The following is a 16874-nucleotide window of genomic DNA, read 5'->3' on the forward strand; positions in this document are numbered from 1 at the left end:
ATGAATGTAGCATGGTTTACCTGGACATTCATTGTTGAAAGGGAGGAAAGAAAAAGTGGGGTGGGGGGAGAGGGCACCAAGGACAGTCTGAATGTACGCTATTTTTAATATGTTCCACATAAAAATCAAAATAAAGCCGGGCGTGGCGGTGCACGCTTGTAATCCCCACGCTTGGGAGGCGGAGGCAGGAGGATCGCGCAGGTTCAAAGCCAGCCGCGCTGGCTTAAAAGACCCTGTTTCCAAATAAAAAAAATATAAAAAATAGGTCTGGGAGTGTAGCCCGGAGGTAGAAGGGCTTCCAGAAACCCCAGTACCACCACCACCACCAAAAAAAAAAAATTAAAATTAATTAAAAAAAAGAAAAAGTACAGGGTACTTTTTTGAAATGAGCAGTGTAAACTCTGTAACAAGGAGCAGCGCTAGTATGCCATGGAGTAACACTGACCCCTTCTACTGGGTATATATACCACATCTTCATTACCATTCATGTACTGATGGACACCTAGCTTGGTTCCCTAATTTGGCTATTGTGAATTGTGCTGCTTAAACATGGGTAGGCATGTGTCAATAGAGTATTCTAATTTTAATACTTTTGGAAAAATACCGAGGAGTGGTAATAGCTGAGTCATATGAGGGTTCCATTTCTAGTTTTTGAGGATCCTCCATACTGATTTTCATAGTGGTTGTACTAAGAGTCTCACCAAAAGTATATGAGTATTCCTATTTCCCCAAGTCCTCACTAGCATTTATTACTGTTTGTATCCAATCATCAAGATTGATAATCTTGATGGTTGTCAATCTGACTGGGGTTAGATAAAATCTCAGTGTAGTTTTGATGCATTTACCTGATTGCCATTAATGTTGGACCTTTTCTCATGTGTTTGTTGGCTGTTTATATTTCTTCTTTTTTTTTCAGCAACACAATTTTATTATGAGGTGGATGATAGACAGGGGAATGAAATGTGTCCCAGGAGAAACCAATGCTGAGCTTTCTCCCAGGTGAGAGGTAGGGGTCCTCTCGTGCCCAGGTGACTCCAGGAGCCCTGTGACACAAGCCCACGTGGAGATGCCGGAGGCAGCTCGAGCTCCCTCGTCCACGTGCAGTGAGCTGGTCCATGGGCAGCTGTCTCAGGTGAGGTCAGGCCGATGTCCACTCTGAGGGCAGAATGACCTAGTTGGCATGAAGGGCTCAGGGGTCTGGCGTCTTCATAGGCACCACTCTCCTGAAGAATCTCCTGCACTTCTAGCCAGCCTTCCCTGACGACACTTTGTTGTGAAAGGCCGGAGGCCCTGTGCAGGGGGCGGTCAGACAACAGCACTTCAGCAGCCAGTCAGCAATGGCCCTGGTGGCCTTCCTCCAGCCCCGCCGGTTGCCAGGGGCAGCTGCTAGGGTGTCGCCATGGGACTTGCTGCTCTCTGGCTTGTCCACAGGGCCGCTGATGCAGGGGTTGGGTGTGGGGGGCTGAGGGTCATGCTGGGGGGCATCACAAGGAGCAGTGGTAGGTGTCCTCTTCGAGCTGCCCAGGGCGATGGCGGGCAGGCTGGCCCCTCTGCCCCTGTTCCGCCCTGATGCCTGCTTGTCCTCAGCCAGCTGAGGATACGAGGGGAGAAAGGGGACAAAGCCAAGGGCAGGATCACTGGCTCTTCTCTTAGGAGGGGGAGGAGCAGGGCACAGGTGAGTTCTGAACTTTGGGTGAGCGACCTGGACGTTGACCTTGAAGCCTGAGCCCGGTGTCAGCAGACGTTGCAGCAGGAGGTAGGTGGCCATGCCGTGATCAAATGTGTTCCGACTTAGAGATTTGCAGACATCTTTAATATTGAAGCCCAACTCAAACATTATCCCCAACACGATGGGGTTGGGCAGGTTGGGTACCAGCTGCCTGGAATGTCCTGGACAATGGTCTTGCTCCTGACCCAGCCATGGGTGCTCCAAGATTTGTGGCAGCGTGGCCCTCTCAGCGGGGTCCACGGTTAAGAGCTGTCTGATGAGGCTTTGGGCTTCGGCTGACACATGGGCCGGCATTTCGTAGTTTGCGTCCAGGATCTTCTCTGCCAGCTCTGGCACAGTCTTTCTGTCAAATGGGAGGCACCCCGCCAGCATGTAAAACAGAGTGACCCCCAGGCTCCAGGCGTCCACTGCGGGGCCGTCGTACTCTTCCCCGTTGTAGAGCTCGGGAGCACAGTATTCCGGGGTGCCGCAGGCCCTGCTCAGCTTCTGCCCAGCCCTGAACCTGCTCCCCAGCCCAAAGTCACACAGCTTGACATTGCCGGCCTTGTCTAGCAGGATGTTCTCCACCTTCAGATCCCTGTGAACCACGCCTTGCTCATGGCAGTAGTGCAGGGCGCACACCACCTGCCTGAATGCTCTGCGGGCTTCCTGCTCCTCCATGCCGCGGTCCCTGGGGATGTGCCACAGGATCTGTCCTCCAAGGGCCACCTCCATCACCAGGTACACATAATCCATGGTCTCGATCACCTGAAACAGCTGCACCACGTTGCAATGCTGCACACACTTCATGAGCTCCACCTCAGTCTCAATGGTATCGAAGATCCCTACAACCTTGTACAAGACCTTCAACACCACCAGGATGCCCATGAGGCGATGGATGGCCAGTATCACCTGGGCAAAGCTGCCCTGGCCAATGACCCCCAGGACCGCATATTGGTCCCTGAATGTCTCCTCCGAGCACATGGTGGTGATGAAGCCTTGCTGCTCTTGCCTCATCTGTCTACTCTCTCTATCTACACTACTCATCACAACAACACTAAATACTACGCTAACTAAAAATAACTACGCTAGCTAAAAAATAAACAAACTAAAACAACAAATAAACTAAATAAAAACAGCTACCAAAAGTTAAACAACCAATAAACAACTAAGAAAACCGAAAAACACCAAAAACAATGAACTAAACAAAATCCTGCAACTGTCAAACTATCAATGCGCTCACTAGCTAACTCTCCCACTCTTCACCCTCAAAGCTTCCAGCGGTGACCAGGGCCTTATATAGCTGTCCTTGGGGCTTCCTCACAATGGCTCCTGTGAGGTCACAGCAAGAAGTGGCCAGGTCACCGCCGGGTGTTGCCATGGTGAGCAGATCACACCTTGGGCCTCCAGGACCTTTTCAGTTTAATAATCAGAAAGAGAAAGGACTCCAGGAGCTTTTTGCTTCCCTGGGTTTGAGGGCCAATATTTCCTTGTGTATACATTAAAACATTTGGGATGCATCCCTCACTTCTTTTTCCTTTTGAACAATAATAATTGCAGTAAATGTTAGTTTGAACACCTCAACATAACATCAAGGTATTTTTACATCAAGTCCTTTTACATCCACTAAGAATGATTGCTTTCTTTTTTTTGGCAGAAAATTTTTATTTAAAATGAAAACATTTTTTTCCTTAATAATTTTTTTTATTGGTGCATTGTATTCAAACATCATATGGGGTAAAAAAACTTGTGTGTACAAACATGTACACATCGCTGATTTAACCCCTACCCAATTCTCACCCCATTCCCTCCCTGTCCCTCCTTCCCTTGCTTGGCTTAGTGATTGACTTCGATATGTTTATGTACATTGTGTGTTTTAGAGATTTTCCTCTCCCCTCTCTTTTCTCCTCCTTTAGGTTGTCTTGTTTGCTCCATAGAGGATTTTCTTTTCTTTCTTTTTTTTTTTTTTTGGTGGTACTGGGGTTCCTGGAAGCCCTTCTACCTCCGGGCTAAACTCCCAGACCTATTTTTACATTTTTATTTGGCAATAGGGTCTCCTAAGCCAGTGCGCGTGGCTGGCTTCGAACCTGCGTGATCCTCCTGTCTCTGCCTCCCAAGCGCGGGGATTACAAGCGTGCGCCACCACGCCCGGCTATAGGATTTCCTTTTTCAAGAGTTCCTCCTATGACCCATTTCTCCCTAACTCTCACATATTAGGGAAAGCATCTGATTTCTTATTTTTTGTGACTGACTAATCTCACTTAGCATAATGTCCTCCAGTTCCATCCATTTCCCTGAAAATGATGCAATTGAGTTTTTTTTTTGATGGCTGAGTAAAATTCCACTGTGTACATATCCCACAGTTTTGTAATCCATTCATCTGTTGATGGACATCTTGGCTGGTTCCATAGTTTGGCTATGGTGAATTGTGCAGCTATGAACATAGATACACATGCATTAGTTTGGTAGTTTGGCTTCCTATCTTTTGGGTAGATACCCAGAAGTGGTATCGCTGGATCAAATGGTAGATTTGTTCCCATTCTTCTGAGGATTCTTCATACTGTTTTCCAAAGTGGTTGCACTAATTTGCAATCCCATCAACAATGTCTTAGAGTTCCCACTTCTCCACATCCTCGCCAGCATCTGTTGTTGTTTGTGTTTTGAATGATTGCCATTCCAGTTGGAGTTAGGTGAAATCTCAGGGTAGTTTTGATTTGCATTTCTCTGATTGCCAGTGATGTTGAGCATTTTTTTCATGTATTGGTCATTTGAATTTCTTCTTTTGTGAAGTGTCTATTTAATTCATTTGCCCATTTTGTTATTGGATGCTTTGTTTTCTTAGTGTTGAGTTTCTTGAGTTCTCTGTATATTCTAGATATTAGTCCTCTATCGGTGGTGTAGGTGGCAAAAATCTTCTCCCTTCTGTTGGCTCTCGATTGAGATTCTTGATAGTTTCCTTTGCTGAACAGAAGCTCTTCAGTTTCATGCAATCCCATATATTGATTCTCCTTTTAATTTGTTGTGCCTTTGGGGTCTTGTTGAGGAAATGTTTATCTGTGCCTATGTGTTGCAGTGTTGGACCTATGCCATCTTCAAGGAGCTTCAAGGTCTCTGGTTTGATTTCCAAGTCTTTGATCCATCGTGAGTTGACTTTTGTACAGGGTGAAAAAGTGGGATTAATTTCCAATTTTCTGCATATGGTTAACCAGTTTTGCCAACACCATATATTGAAGAGGCTATCTTTTTTCCAGTGTATGTTTTTGGCCACTTTGTTAAAAATCAATTGGCTGAAAGTGTGTGGACTTGTTTCTGGATCTTCTATTCTGTTCCATTGATCTATATATCTGTTCTTTTGCCAGTACCATGCTGTTTTTATTACAATGGCTTTGTAGTATAGTTTAAAGTCAGGTATTTTGATTTCTCCTGCATGGTTTTTGTTGCTGAGAACTACCTTGGCTATTCTGGGCTTTTTGTTATTCCAGATAAATTTAAGGACTGATTTTTCTATGTCTTTGAGGAATGATCTTGGTAGTTTAATGGGCATTGCATTAAATCTGTAGATCACTTTTGGGAGGAAGGTCATTTTAATGATATTTATTCTGCCAATCCATGAACATGGAAGGTCTTTCCATCTTCTAAGATGTTCTTCGATTTCTTTTTTCAGTGTTTTATAATTTTCTTTGTAGAGATCTTTTACCTCCTTGGTCAAGTTTATTCCTAGGTATTTTATTTTTTTGTGGGAGATCCTGAGTGGAAGTGTTTTCTGAATTTCTTTTTCAGTGGGTTTATGGTTGGTGTACAGGAAAGCTTCTGATTTTTTAAGATTGATTTTGTATCCAGATACTTTGCTGAATTTGTTGCTCATTTCTATAGGCCTTTTGGTTGAGTTTGTTGGGTTTTCTAAATATAGTATCATTTCATCTGCAAAAAGTGAAAGCTTAAGTTCTTTTTTTCCTATTTGTACTCCTTTGATTTCCTTTTCTGACCTTATTGCTCTGGCTAGAATCTCTAGTACTATATTGAAGAGAAGTGGTGATAATGGGCATACTTGTCTCCTTCCTGTTTTTAGGGGGAATTCTTGAAGTTTTCCCCCATTTAATATGATGTTGGTGGTGGTCTTATTGTACATTGCATTTATGATGTAGAGATATGTTCCTTCTATTCCAATTCTCTGCAGTGTTTTTATCATAAATGGATGTTGAATTTTATCAAATGCTTTTTCAGCATCTATTGAGATGATCATGTGGTTTTTGTCTTTGATTCTGTTTATATGATGAATTACATGGATTGATTTTCATATATTGAACCAGCCTTGCATCCCTGGGATGAACCCTACCTGGTCATGGTGTATGATTTTCTTGATGTGGTTTTGAATGCGTGTTGCTAGTATTTTGTTTAATAGTATTGCATCCAAGTTCATCAGAGATATAGGCCTGTAGTTTTCCTTCCTTGAACTGTCTTTATTCGGTTTGGGTATTAGTGTGATGTTGGCTTCATAGAATGTATTTGGGAGAGTCCCGGTTTTTTCGATTTCGTGAAATAGTTTGAGTAGTATTGGGGTTTGCTCTTCTATAAAGGTTTTAGAGAATTCACTTGGGAAACCATCTGGTCCTGGGCTTTTCTTTGATGGTAAGCTCTTATATCTGTTTCAATCACTTTGATTGTTATTGGTTGGCTTAAGTGTTCTATATCTTCTTGTCTCAGTTTAGGAAGGTTGTATTTATCTAGGAATTTGTCAATTTCTTCCAGATTTTCCATTTTGTTGGAGTATAGTTTTTCAAAGTAGTTTCTGAAATCCTCTGGATTTCTACACTGTCAGTAGTAATGTCTCCTTTTTCATCTCTTATCTTCATAATTTGGGTTGATTCTTTTTTTTTTTATTTAGGTTGGCTAGTGGTTTATCAATCTTGTTAATTTTCTTAAGAAACCAGCTTTTGGTTTTGTTGATTTTCTGTATTGTTTTTTTATTCTCTATTTCATTAATTTCTGCTCTAATTTTAGTAATTTTCCATCTTCTGCTGGCTTTGGGGTTCAATTGTTCCTGCTTTTCAAGGGCTTTGAGGTGTGTCATTAGGTTATTTATTTGAAGATTTTCTGTTTTTCTTATGTGAGCACTCAGTGCTATAAATTTTCCTCTTAATACTGCCTTCAAAGTGTCCCAGAGGTTTTGATATGTTGTATCTTTATTTTCATTTGTTTCTAGAAACGTCTTGGTTTCACCTCTTACATCTTCTACGACCCATTCTTCATTCAGAAGTGTGGTGTTTAGTCTCCACATGTTTATGTTGTTTCTCTGGGTCTTCTTATAGTTGATTTCTAGTTTCATTCCATTATGGTCTGAAATGACACAGGGAAGTATGTAACATTTTTTAAATTTGCTAGTGCTCATTTTGTGTCCCAGGATGTGATTTATTTTGGAGAAGGTTCCGTGAGCAGCTGAGAAAAATGTAAACTCCACTGTAGTTGTGTGAAATATTCTATATGTGTCCCACAGGTCCATTTGGCTAATGGTGTTCTTTAGTTTGAGGCATCTTTACTGACCCTTTTTCTGGAAGATCGGTCTAGTATTGTGAGAGGTGTGTTGAAGTCTCCCAGTATTATTGTGTTGGGATTTATTTATTTATTTATTTATTTATTTATTTATTTATTTATTTTTGGTGGTACTGGGGTTCCTGGAAGCCCTTCTACCTCGGGGCTACACTCCCAGACCTATTTTTACATTTTCATTTTGGAAACAGGGTCTCCTAAGCCAGCATGCGGCTGGCTTCGAACCTGCGCGATCCTCCTGTCTCCGCCTCCCAAGCGCGGGGATTACAAGCGTGCGCCACCATGCCCAGCCTGTGTTGGGATTTATGTGTGACTTCATGTCACAAAGAGTTTGATTTATGAAAGTAGCTGCCCCTATGTTTGGGGCATAGATGTTGATTACTGTTATTTCCTCTTGCTGGATTATTCCTTTTACCAGTAAAATGTGACCTTCTTTGTCTCTTCTAATAAGTTTGGGTTTGAAGTCTAACTTGTCTGATATCATAGTTGCTACTCCTGCTTGTCTTCGAGTACCATTAGCATGGATTACCTTGCTCCAGCCCTTTACCTTGAGATTGTTCCTATCTTTACTTGTAAGGTGTGTTTCTTTTATGCAGCAGATGGATGGATTTTGGCTTTTAATCCATTTTGCCTCTTCCTGTTTTTTATTGGGGAGTTGAGGCTGTTTATATTCAATGTGATTATAGAGAGATAATTTTTAATTCCCAAAATGTTAAGATCTTATTTCTGTTTGAGATACTGTTTATTCTTTGCTTAGTTGTCTGCTGGATGGGAATTCTTGTTTCTTTGGTCCTGGTGTGTATTATCCATTTCCTCTTTGCAGTTAATCTCCTTGAGTATTTACTCTAGTGCTGGTTTTGAAGACATAAATTCCTTCAGTTGCTGTTTGTCATGGAAGCTTCTTATTTCCCCATCTAATTTGATGGATAGTTTTGCTGGGTAGGAAATTTTTGGCTGTAAGTTGTTTTCTTCCAGAGTTTGGAATATGTTACTCCATGCCCTTCTGGCTTTCATAACTTGGTTTGGGAAGTCTGGAGTGATTCTAATTGGTTTGCCTCTGTATGTCACGTGGCCTTTTGTTTTTGTTGCCTTTAAGATTCTCTCCTTGGCTTCCACATTAGTCATTTTGACAATTATGTGGCGTGGGGATCCTCTTCTCTGATCCTGTCTAAAGGGAGTTCTATAAGTTTCCTGGACCTGTGTATCGACCTCTTGCTCACGCTGACCCTGGCACTGGCCTAACCCCTCGGCAGGCTCCAATCCCGGCCTCGGAGGCATCAGTAGTGGCCTTCCCTTACAGAAGGCTCCAATGCTGGCCACTGGCCCCGGCATCATCCTAATCCCTCGGCAGGCTCCGATCCCGGCCTTGGAGGCCCCAGCACTGGCCTTGCCTCACGGTAAGCTCCGATACCAGCCTTGCTGGCCCCGGCAATGGCCTAACCCCTCGGTGGGTTCTGATCACGGCCTCGAAGGCTTCAGCACTGGCCTTGCCTCACGGCAGGCTCCAATCCCAGCCTCACTGGCCCCAGAATCAGCCTAACCCCTAGGCAGGCTCCGATCCTGGCTTTGGAGGCCCCAGTAATGGCCTTGCCTCACAGCAGGCTCCGATGTCAGCCATTGGCCCCGGCATCGGCCTTACCCCTCAGCAGGCTCCGATCCTTGCCTTGGATGCTCCAGCACCGGCCTTGCCTCATGGAAGGCTTCAATCCTGGCCTGCTGGCCCCGGCACCAGCCTCACCCCTCGGCAGGCTCCAATCTGAGCACCCTCTTCGCCCAGCCATTTGTCCCCCGTTCTTGAGGGTGTGTGGTGGTAGCATTCTGCCTCTGGGGTTGTTTCTTTAAAGGTTCCAGGTGTAATGCATCAGATCTCTGCCTCCCCTGAGTACTGGCCACTGCCATTGCCACTGCCTGTCACCATTTCAAATCTTTCCCAGGCTCTTTTCCACTCTGAATGTTGTAGTGTTCCTAAGCATGCGCGACGGTAGCATTCGATATTTGGTGTAATTTCTCCAAAAACATAAGGTTGGTAGGATCCCATTTCTGCTTCTCCTGAATACAAGTCTCCACCGCCACCATGGAGACTGCTTTCAACACTGCCTTTCTCCTTGGTCCCCGCTAAACTCTCTCCTTACAGGTGATGTCCAAGGTTCTTAACATTGTAGAGAAGAAGCAGTCCTCCTTCACAGGGAATTTTTCCAAAAGTTCCAGTTCATTTGGATAGGTTTTGTCTGCATCTCCAGTATCCTGGCATCTGCCTCAGCCTTCTTGACCCCTCTCCAATATTTTTCTTTTTTCTTTTTCTTTTCCTTTTTTTATTTTTTTAAATAAGAGAAGACAGTATGTGTGGTTCAAGGAGGCAGTGGGATAAGGAACTCAGTAGCACTGTCACCCGGCCCGGTTTCCCCATGGGTCCAGCATGCTCCGCACTACTCCGCCTGGGGCCCCCAGCTCTTCCAGGGGTCCGGCGTGCCCCACCCAACCCTTGCCCAGGATCCAGGGTCTGATGACCGGGCCCGGTTTCTCCAGGGTTCTGGCGTGCTCCGAGCGGGCCGGCCCAGGGCCCAGAGTCCTGCAACCTGGGCCCGGGGCATTGTGTGTTTTAGAAAATTTCCTCCTTTCCCCCTCCCATCCACTTATTTAAGATGTCTTGTTTGCTTCTCTATAGGATTTTCTTTTTCATCTAGAGTTCCTCCTCTGACCCATTTCTCCTTAGCATTCACATATTTGGGAAAGCATCTGATTCTTATTTTTTGTGACTGACTAATCTCACTTAGCATAATGTCCTCCAGTTCCAATCATTTCCCTGAAGATGATGTAATTGAGGTTTTTTTTCAATGAGAATAATTAAGCTTTATTTTTCAATTTACATTTGTTCATACAGTATTCACATGAACTTAAATCACTCTTAATATCCCTTTCAGAGACATGAGAGAAAATTCAGAGGAAGGCAAAAGAGACACAGTTAAGTTGATCTAGAAGAAAAAATAGCAGTGTATTATAGTCAAACTATTTAACTGTTTACATTATAAAAAATGACAATTGTAAAATAAATTAAAACAAAATAATTACATTTGTTAAGTATGATTTTTAAATATTATTTTAGGATAATAATTACAGCTCTAATTATAAGGAAATTAGTTTTATGAGATTTTTTTTAGCTTGATTTTTTTTATTGGTGCACTGTATTCATACATCATAGTAGGATACATACTTTTGTAGACATACATGCACACTTTTCCCAGTCAGCCCCCACCCAATCCCCACCCCATTCTCTCCCTATCCCTCCCTCCCATGCTTGGCTTAGTAGTTGACATCTAGTATTATGGCAATTTATCTAAAATTAAAAATGATAATCTCACATAACAGTTTCATTTGTCTGATACCAAGCTTTTGATGACTTAAAGATAACATTTCAATATTTCTTTTTGCTTTCTTTCTTACCAGAGAATATTTTTTTCTATTTTTTAGGTAAAACTATCATATATTTATATTTATTTTTCAGAAAAAAATCTATCCTAATATGGAATATGGACTCTAGGTACCCAAAACGATCTTGAAAAAGAACAAAGCTAGAAGATATATATTTTCTGATTTCAAACCATATAAAGCTACAATAATTGAAACAGTGTAGTACTATTCTAAAGGCAGATATATAAACCATTGGAGTTAAATAAAAGCCTAGAGCTAAATTCTTCCCTATATTGTCAAGTTATTTTTGACAAGGTTTCCACGAACATTTGGTGGTGGAAATATTAATCTTTTAACTAAATATTGTTAAAAAATAATAATTACATGGAAAATAATAAAATTGGACCCTTACCTAATCCCATATACAAATATTAACTCAAAATAGATAATAGACCTAAATATAAATCATAAGACTATAAACTTTTAGGAGAAAATCTGGGTCATTAAACCTCACAACATTGAAATTGGCAGTGATTTCTTGGTTATGATTTCAATGGCACAGGCAACAGAAGAGTATACAAACTCCCTAAAAAATAAAAAAATATTGTATATCCAAAGACAATGTAAACAGAGTTAACAGTTACTACTAGAATGGGATAAAATATTTCCAATTGCTATATCTGAAGGTATATTAATATTCCAACTAGAAATCCTAAAAATTAACAACAATAAAGGCAAACAATACCCTTTAGAGATAGGTAAAAGACTAACATAAGTAATGAATCTCCACAGATAACCAATCTTAGTTGTCTGTTGGATGGAAACTCTTGTTTCTCTGGTTCTGGTGTGTGTTACCTATTTCTTCTTTGTAGTTAATCTCGTTGAGTATTTTCTCTAGCGCTGGTTTTGAAGACATAAGTTCCTTCAGTTTCTGTCTGTCATGGAAGCTTCTTATTTCTCCATCTAATTTGATAGAAAGTTTTGCTGGGTAGGAAATTTTTGGCTGGAAGTTGTTTTCTTTCAGAGTTTGGAATATGTTGCTCCAAGCCCTTCTGGCTCTCATGACTTGGTTTGGGAAGTCTGGAGTGATTCTAATTGGTTTGCCTCTGAATGTCACTTGGCCCTTTGTTTTTGTTGCCTTTAAGATTCTCTGCTTGGCTTCCACATTGGTCATTTTGACAATTATGTGTCGTGGGGATCCTTTTCTCTGATCCTGTCTAAAGGGAGTTCTATAAGTTTCCTGGACCTGTGTATCGACCTCTTGCTCTATGTTTGGGAAATTTTCTGCTATTACTTCCTTGAAGAGATTATTGATCCCTTTGGTTTCACCTTATTTTCCCTCCTCTATTCCAATTATTCTTAGGTTAGCTCTCTTAAAATGGGCCCATATTTCTTCAATGTCAGATTCCTGCTGTCAGATTTTTTTTTTCTAAATTAGAAACTATGCGTTCATTTTTGGAGTGATCTTCTTCAAGAAGTGAGATTCTATTCTCCATGTGGTATAATCTGTTGTTTATACTTTGAATTGAGGCCTTTATTTCAATGATTGCATCCTTTGTTTCTTTTTGGCTCTCTCTGAATTCTTTTTGAAACACCTGTATTATTTCTACATTTATTTTCCTGATTTGATCTTCTAGAAATCTCTGAATTTCTGTTTTATCAGGTTCTGATGTTGTGGGGTTGTGAACATTCATTGCTCCATTGTTATTCCTCTTTCCCATGATTTTGGAAGTTTGTGCCTTCTCTGGGTTCTTCCCTTGGGTCACTACGACTTCACTTAAGGTGCTCTGGATCTCGAGTCTGTAGTATCTCAGTCCCCACTACTCCTTTACTAGGTTGTATCGCAGAGTCTCAGACCCTGGGAGTCAATCAAGGCTGCTTTAGACCATGGGGGTGCCAGGTTGGGCGTTCTCCTATGGTGTGATATCTCTGCCACTGCCACTCCCTCACTGGGTCAAGTCCCTGGGAGTGCAGTACTGAGATTTCTCCTTAGGGGCCGCAATTTGACTCACTGTTGTTGAGTGCACAGACGGAGCTGCAGTGGACTTGGTGAATTCACTGCTGCTGCCACCGGTGGCAATATGGCGCTGCTGCCACGCCCTCGGCCTTGAGGCTGGCGTATTTCTTCTCTGGTTTTGAGCTCCGCTCTGAGTCCCTGCAGGGTGTGCTGAGCCCAGCCCCTGGGAGCTTTAGATATTCCCTGCGCCGAAAAATCTGCCGAAGTATGCCCGGCTGATCCGCAGCGGCTCACCTCGGCTCACTGTCCGCCGCTCTTCTCTGGAGCCTGGTGGGCTGTTGAGTGCATTGGTCTGGAGCTGTCCGGTGAACTCGCTGCTGCCGCTAGCAGTAAGGCGCTGCTGCCGCGTCCCTGGGCGTGAGGCCAGCGTATCTCCTCTGTGGCTATGAGCTCCGTTCTGAATCCCCCTCCTCTCTGGGGCCTGGTGCTGCAAGCCCAAACTCCTTTCTATGTGTTCCTGTTTGAGGTTTTGTGGTGCTAGGGACTGAACCCATTCTACCTCCAAGCTATACTCCCAACTTGTTGTTCTAAACAGGGTCTCACTAAGTTGTTGAGGGTCTCACTAACTGACTAAGAATGGCCTCTAATCTGTGATCCTCCTGACTCAGCCTCCAAATAATACAAATATAGGTATGTACCACCATGTCCAGCTGGAACTTTGCTCTCGTTCCTCCAGGTCCCTGACCTTTTCCTGCCAGCGTCTCAGGGATAAGGGTGGTGGTGCATACCTGAAATCCCAGTACTGGTAAGGCTGAAACAAGAGGATTGCAGGTTCAAGGCCAGCCTGTGAGGTGACTATCTGTGCCTGACACCACTGCCCTGTAGAGTTGTGTTTTAGGAATGGGTCCATGCTATTTTTTTGTTTTGTTTTTCCCATAAAGATCTGAGTCACATATGGCAACCCAGCAGGCTCTGAGGCCCTCAAGACTCTGGAGTTCCTAAAATACTCCACTTCCTTTGTTCTTCTGCAAAGGATTTCTAGAACTACAGCCTCCACCCAATCCAGTGAGTCTGATAGGAGGATTAGGAAGGGAGAAAGGGAGAAAGGAAATGAGAAAGGGGGCGAGGATGGAAGGACTATGGTCTGTCCCTATCTTAGAAGGTTCAGGTTGAGGAATTTGAGCCTCATGAGGCAGGACAAGGAGCAGCTGGCTACTTCTGCCCAGCTCTCCACTCAAGTCTCCCTTTCAGGGAGTCTGCTTGGGGTTAGGAGCAAGAATCTCACAACCAAGCCACAGGCAGGTAAGGAGGAGACAGAAGTGAAAAGCAGAAAAAAATGGCAGACATGAGGCCCCTCTCACCCCCTCCTGCCCTGAGAGCAGCAGCTGCTCTTGTCCCATCTGTCTGTCTGTCCTGGAAAGATATCAGTACTTGGAGTTGTTTTTCTTTCTTCTTTTTTTTTTTTTTTTTTGGTACCGGGGTTCCTGGGAGCCCTTCTACACTCCCAGACCTATTTTTTAAAATATTTTTATTTGGAAACAGGGTCTCTTAATGCAGCATGGCTGGCTTCAAACCTGCGTGATCCTCTTGTCTTCGCTTCCCAAGCATGGGGATTACAAGCATGCACCACCATGCCCAGCGCTAGTGCTTGGAGTTCTGAGAGCAAGCAGAGATGGCTGTTGGAGAAAAAACATAACCCACAATTCTTTCCAACAAGAAGAGACTACTCTCTCTTCTCGGTATTTCTCTTTCCTGCTGCTTCTCTTTGTCTTGTCTTTTGTGGCATGGAGCCTGGACCCATGAATGCCCTCCTCTTAAGTAAAACCCCAGCCCTATTGCATTTTTTATTTTGAAATAGGGTCTGAAGAAGTTTCCCAGGGCCTGGTAAGTTGCAGAAACTGGCAATGAACCTAGAGTCATTCTGTCTCAGCTTCCCAAACACTGGGATTACAGGTTTGGGCCACTATGCCTAGCTTCCCTGGGCAGTACTGTATGATTCTTAGAAGGTCTCTTCCCTTTGCGAAGGTCAAATCACTTTTGTCCCTTAATTGAGCTGTCTATAAATGGACTTACCATTCTCTACTTTTTTAAAGGTCAACATTTAACATATATTCTACATTGTTGATGGTCAGTACAAAATGTTACTAACATGAACAAAGAAAGTGGCTGTGTCATAGTGTCATGTGAAACTGTACTGGCAAAAGATTGCAAATATACCTACAGAGATTGGTATATTATATAACCAGACCATAGGTTCTGCTGACTCAGCCGTATTTCATGGCAACATCTGCCTCTTGCTTCTATGGTGAAGACTGAAGACAACCTGAGCCCAAAGGGACCCTCCTCTAGCTAGCCTGAATAATGCATATAGGTCAGCACTAGAGCCACGGGTCAGCAGTGGGTCACTTCTCCAAATGTGAAAGTCTCATGACAGCCTATTCCTGCCTTTGGGCACTCAGCCCTCTTCTGGGGGAACTTCCAGACTATAGCTCCTCCCCTGTCCTTCACAAAGGAGCAAGCTTTCCTACTTTGTGCCCTCTGGACCTTCCCAGCAGCAGGATCTGCCCATGTGCTGTTGGAGGTCAGGCAAGGATCTCCCAAATCCCCTGCCCTCATCTTTGGTGAGTGGAATCAGGGAGGAGAAAGGAAAGAACTTCCCATCAAAGCTGTCTTCTCTTTCTCTCCATGAAGAAGGCTCATAAGGTGTATTTGGGGGTCGAAGGTGAGGAGTGAGATGAATTCCAGAGGGAAATTTCATGTGAAAGGTGTTCTTACCTTGCTCTGTGCCCTCCTGTGCCGGGCTGGCCTGACCCTCCCGCTCCAGTCTGCTGTTCAGTGCTCACTGGGCTCATGAGTCCAGGTGCTGCTGGCTTCTCCTGTTTCATGGTGACCAATGTAAGGTCAACTCTCTTAGTTCTCCTGCTGATGAAGTCAGCTTCACTGGCTTTTTCTTGGCTACCTTTTAGATTTTATTGTTTCTGTCTTATTTTCTCTTGTTTCTAAAAGGACTTGAAGAGCATCTTTTTACAGCTCCCTCTGTTTGGGTGGAAATGAGAACAGAACTTGATTGTTGGTATTTAGGAGGCAATGTCATGCCTCAAGGACAAAGCACTTTTTTGGGAGATATTGGCCCACACTATAGAGTGGACATTGGTAGGAATGCTACTTTCCCTGCGTGCCCTTCCTGTAACAGAACACATCTTATCCTTTCTCTTGCTTCACCCTTCAATTAATTGTTGTAACACCCTGTAATCCTCTTGTGTGTCTGATTGAGTGTGTGTATAGTGAAAAGGGTTCTTCAAAATGTCTGATTTTCTGGGCTTTTCCTCCCAAACATAGATCTCAGTATTCATCCAAGGTGCCTTGTGGCATGCTGTGAACACTGGAGGATGCTGTGAATCTCACTTCTGTCCTAAGCTTTGAGGAGTCTACTATTTTCTAAGTAATTTATCCTCTACCCATAGTGGATTAAGTATCAACCAACACTATGTTTCTCATTTCTTATGGCTGATGATGTAAAATAAACCCACATCTCTGCTAAATATTCAGCATAAATAATTCAAGATGGAGCAAATTTGGAAATTAAACTCTCAGAGACCTTGAGGCTCCTTGAAGAGGACATAGGTCCAACACTGCAACACATAGGCACAGATAAACACTTTCTCAACAAGACCCCCAAAGGCACAACAAACTAAAAGGCGAATCAATACATGGGACTGCATGAAACTGAAGAGCTTCTGCTCAGCAAAGGAAACTGTCAAGATACTCAACCAAGAGCCAACAGAATGGGAAAAGATTTTTGCCACCTATTCCTCAGGTAAAGGACTAATATCTAGAATATACAGAGAACTCAAGAAACTCCACACTAAAAAAACAAATCATCCAATCAAAAAATGGGCAAGTGAACTAAATAGACACTTCATGAAAGAAGAAATTCAAATGGTCAATAAATGCATGAAAAAATGCTCAACATCATTGGCAATCAGAGAAATGCAAATCAAAACTACCCTGAGATTTCACCTAACTCCAACTAGAATGGCAATCATTCAAAACACAAACAACAACAAATGCTGGCGAGGATGTGGAGAAGTGGGAACTCTAAGACATTGTTGGTGGGATTGCAAATTAGTGCAACCACTTTGGAAAACAGTATGGAGGATCCTCAGAAGAATGGAAAGTAATTTATCATTTGACCCAGCAATATCACTTCTTGCTATCTATACAAAAGAAAGCAAACCAAACTACCAAACTAAT

At 43.1% G+C, this 16874-nt stretch overlaps 1 protein-coding gene and 1 pseudogene across 2 annotated transcripts in view; both read right to left on the reverse strand.

The window, feature by feature from the left end:
* Positions 1-1243: 1243 nt before the first annotated feature.
* On the reverse strand, positions 1244-2725 carry LOC308268467 (sperm motility kinase Z-like; the record flags this gene model as incomplete). The annotated part of the gene is made up of 1 exon (XM_080703593.1): positions 1244-2725. The coding sequence occupies one exon, from the start codon at positions 2723-2725 to the stop codon at positions 1244-1246; it is 1482 nt and encodes a 493-aa protein (XP_080559719.1).
* A 229-nt stretch (positions 2726-2954) lies between these two features.
* Positions 2955-16874, reverse strand: part of LOC308268469 (eukaryotic translation initiation factor 2 subunit 2-like) — a 38067-nt pseudogene continuing 24147 nt past the window's right edge. Inside the window, exon 4 of the transcript in view lies at positions 2955-3040. The product of the transcript in view is annotated as a eukaryotic translation initiation factor 2 subunit 2-like (transcript). The remainder of the gene's footprint in view (positions 3041-16874) is intronic.

The sequence above is a fragment of the Muscardinus avellanarius genome, assembly GCF_963383645.1.
Source record: "Muscardinus avellanarius genome assembly, chromosome: 10".
NCBI lineage: Eukaryota > Metazoa > Chordata > Mammalia > Rodentia > Gliridae > Muscardinus > Muscardinus avellanarius.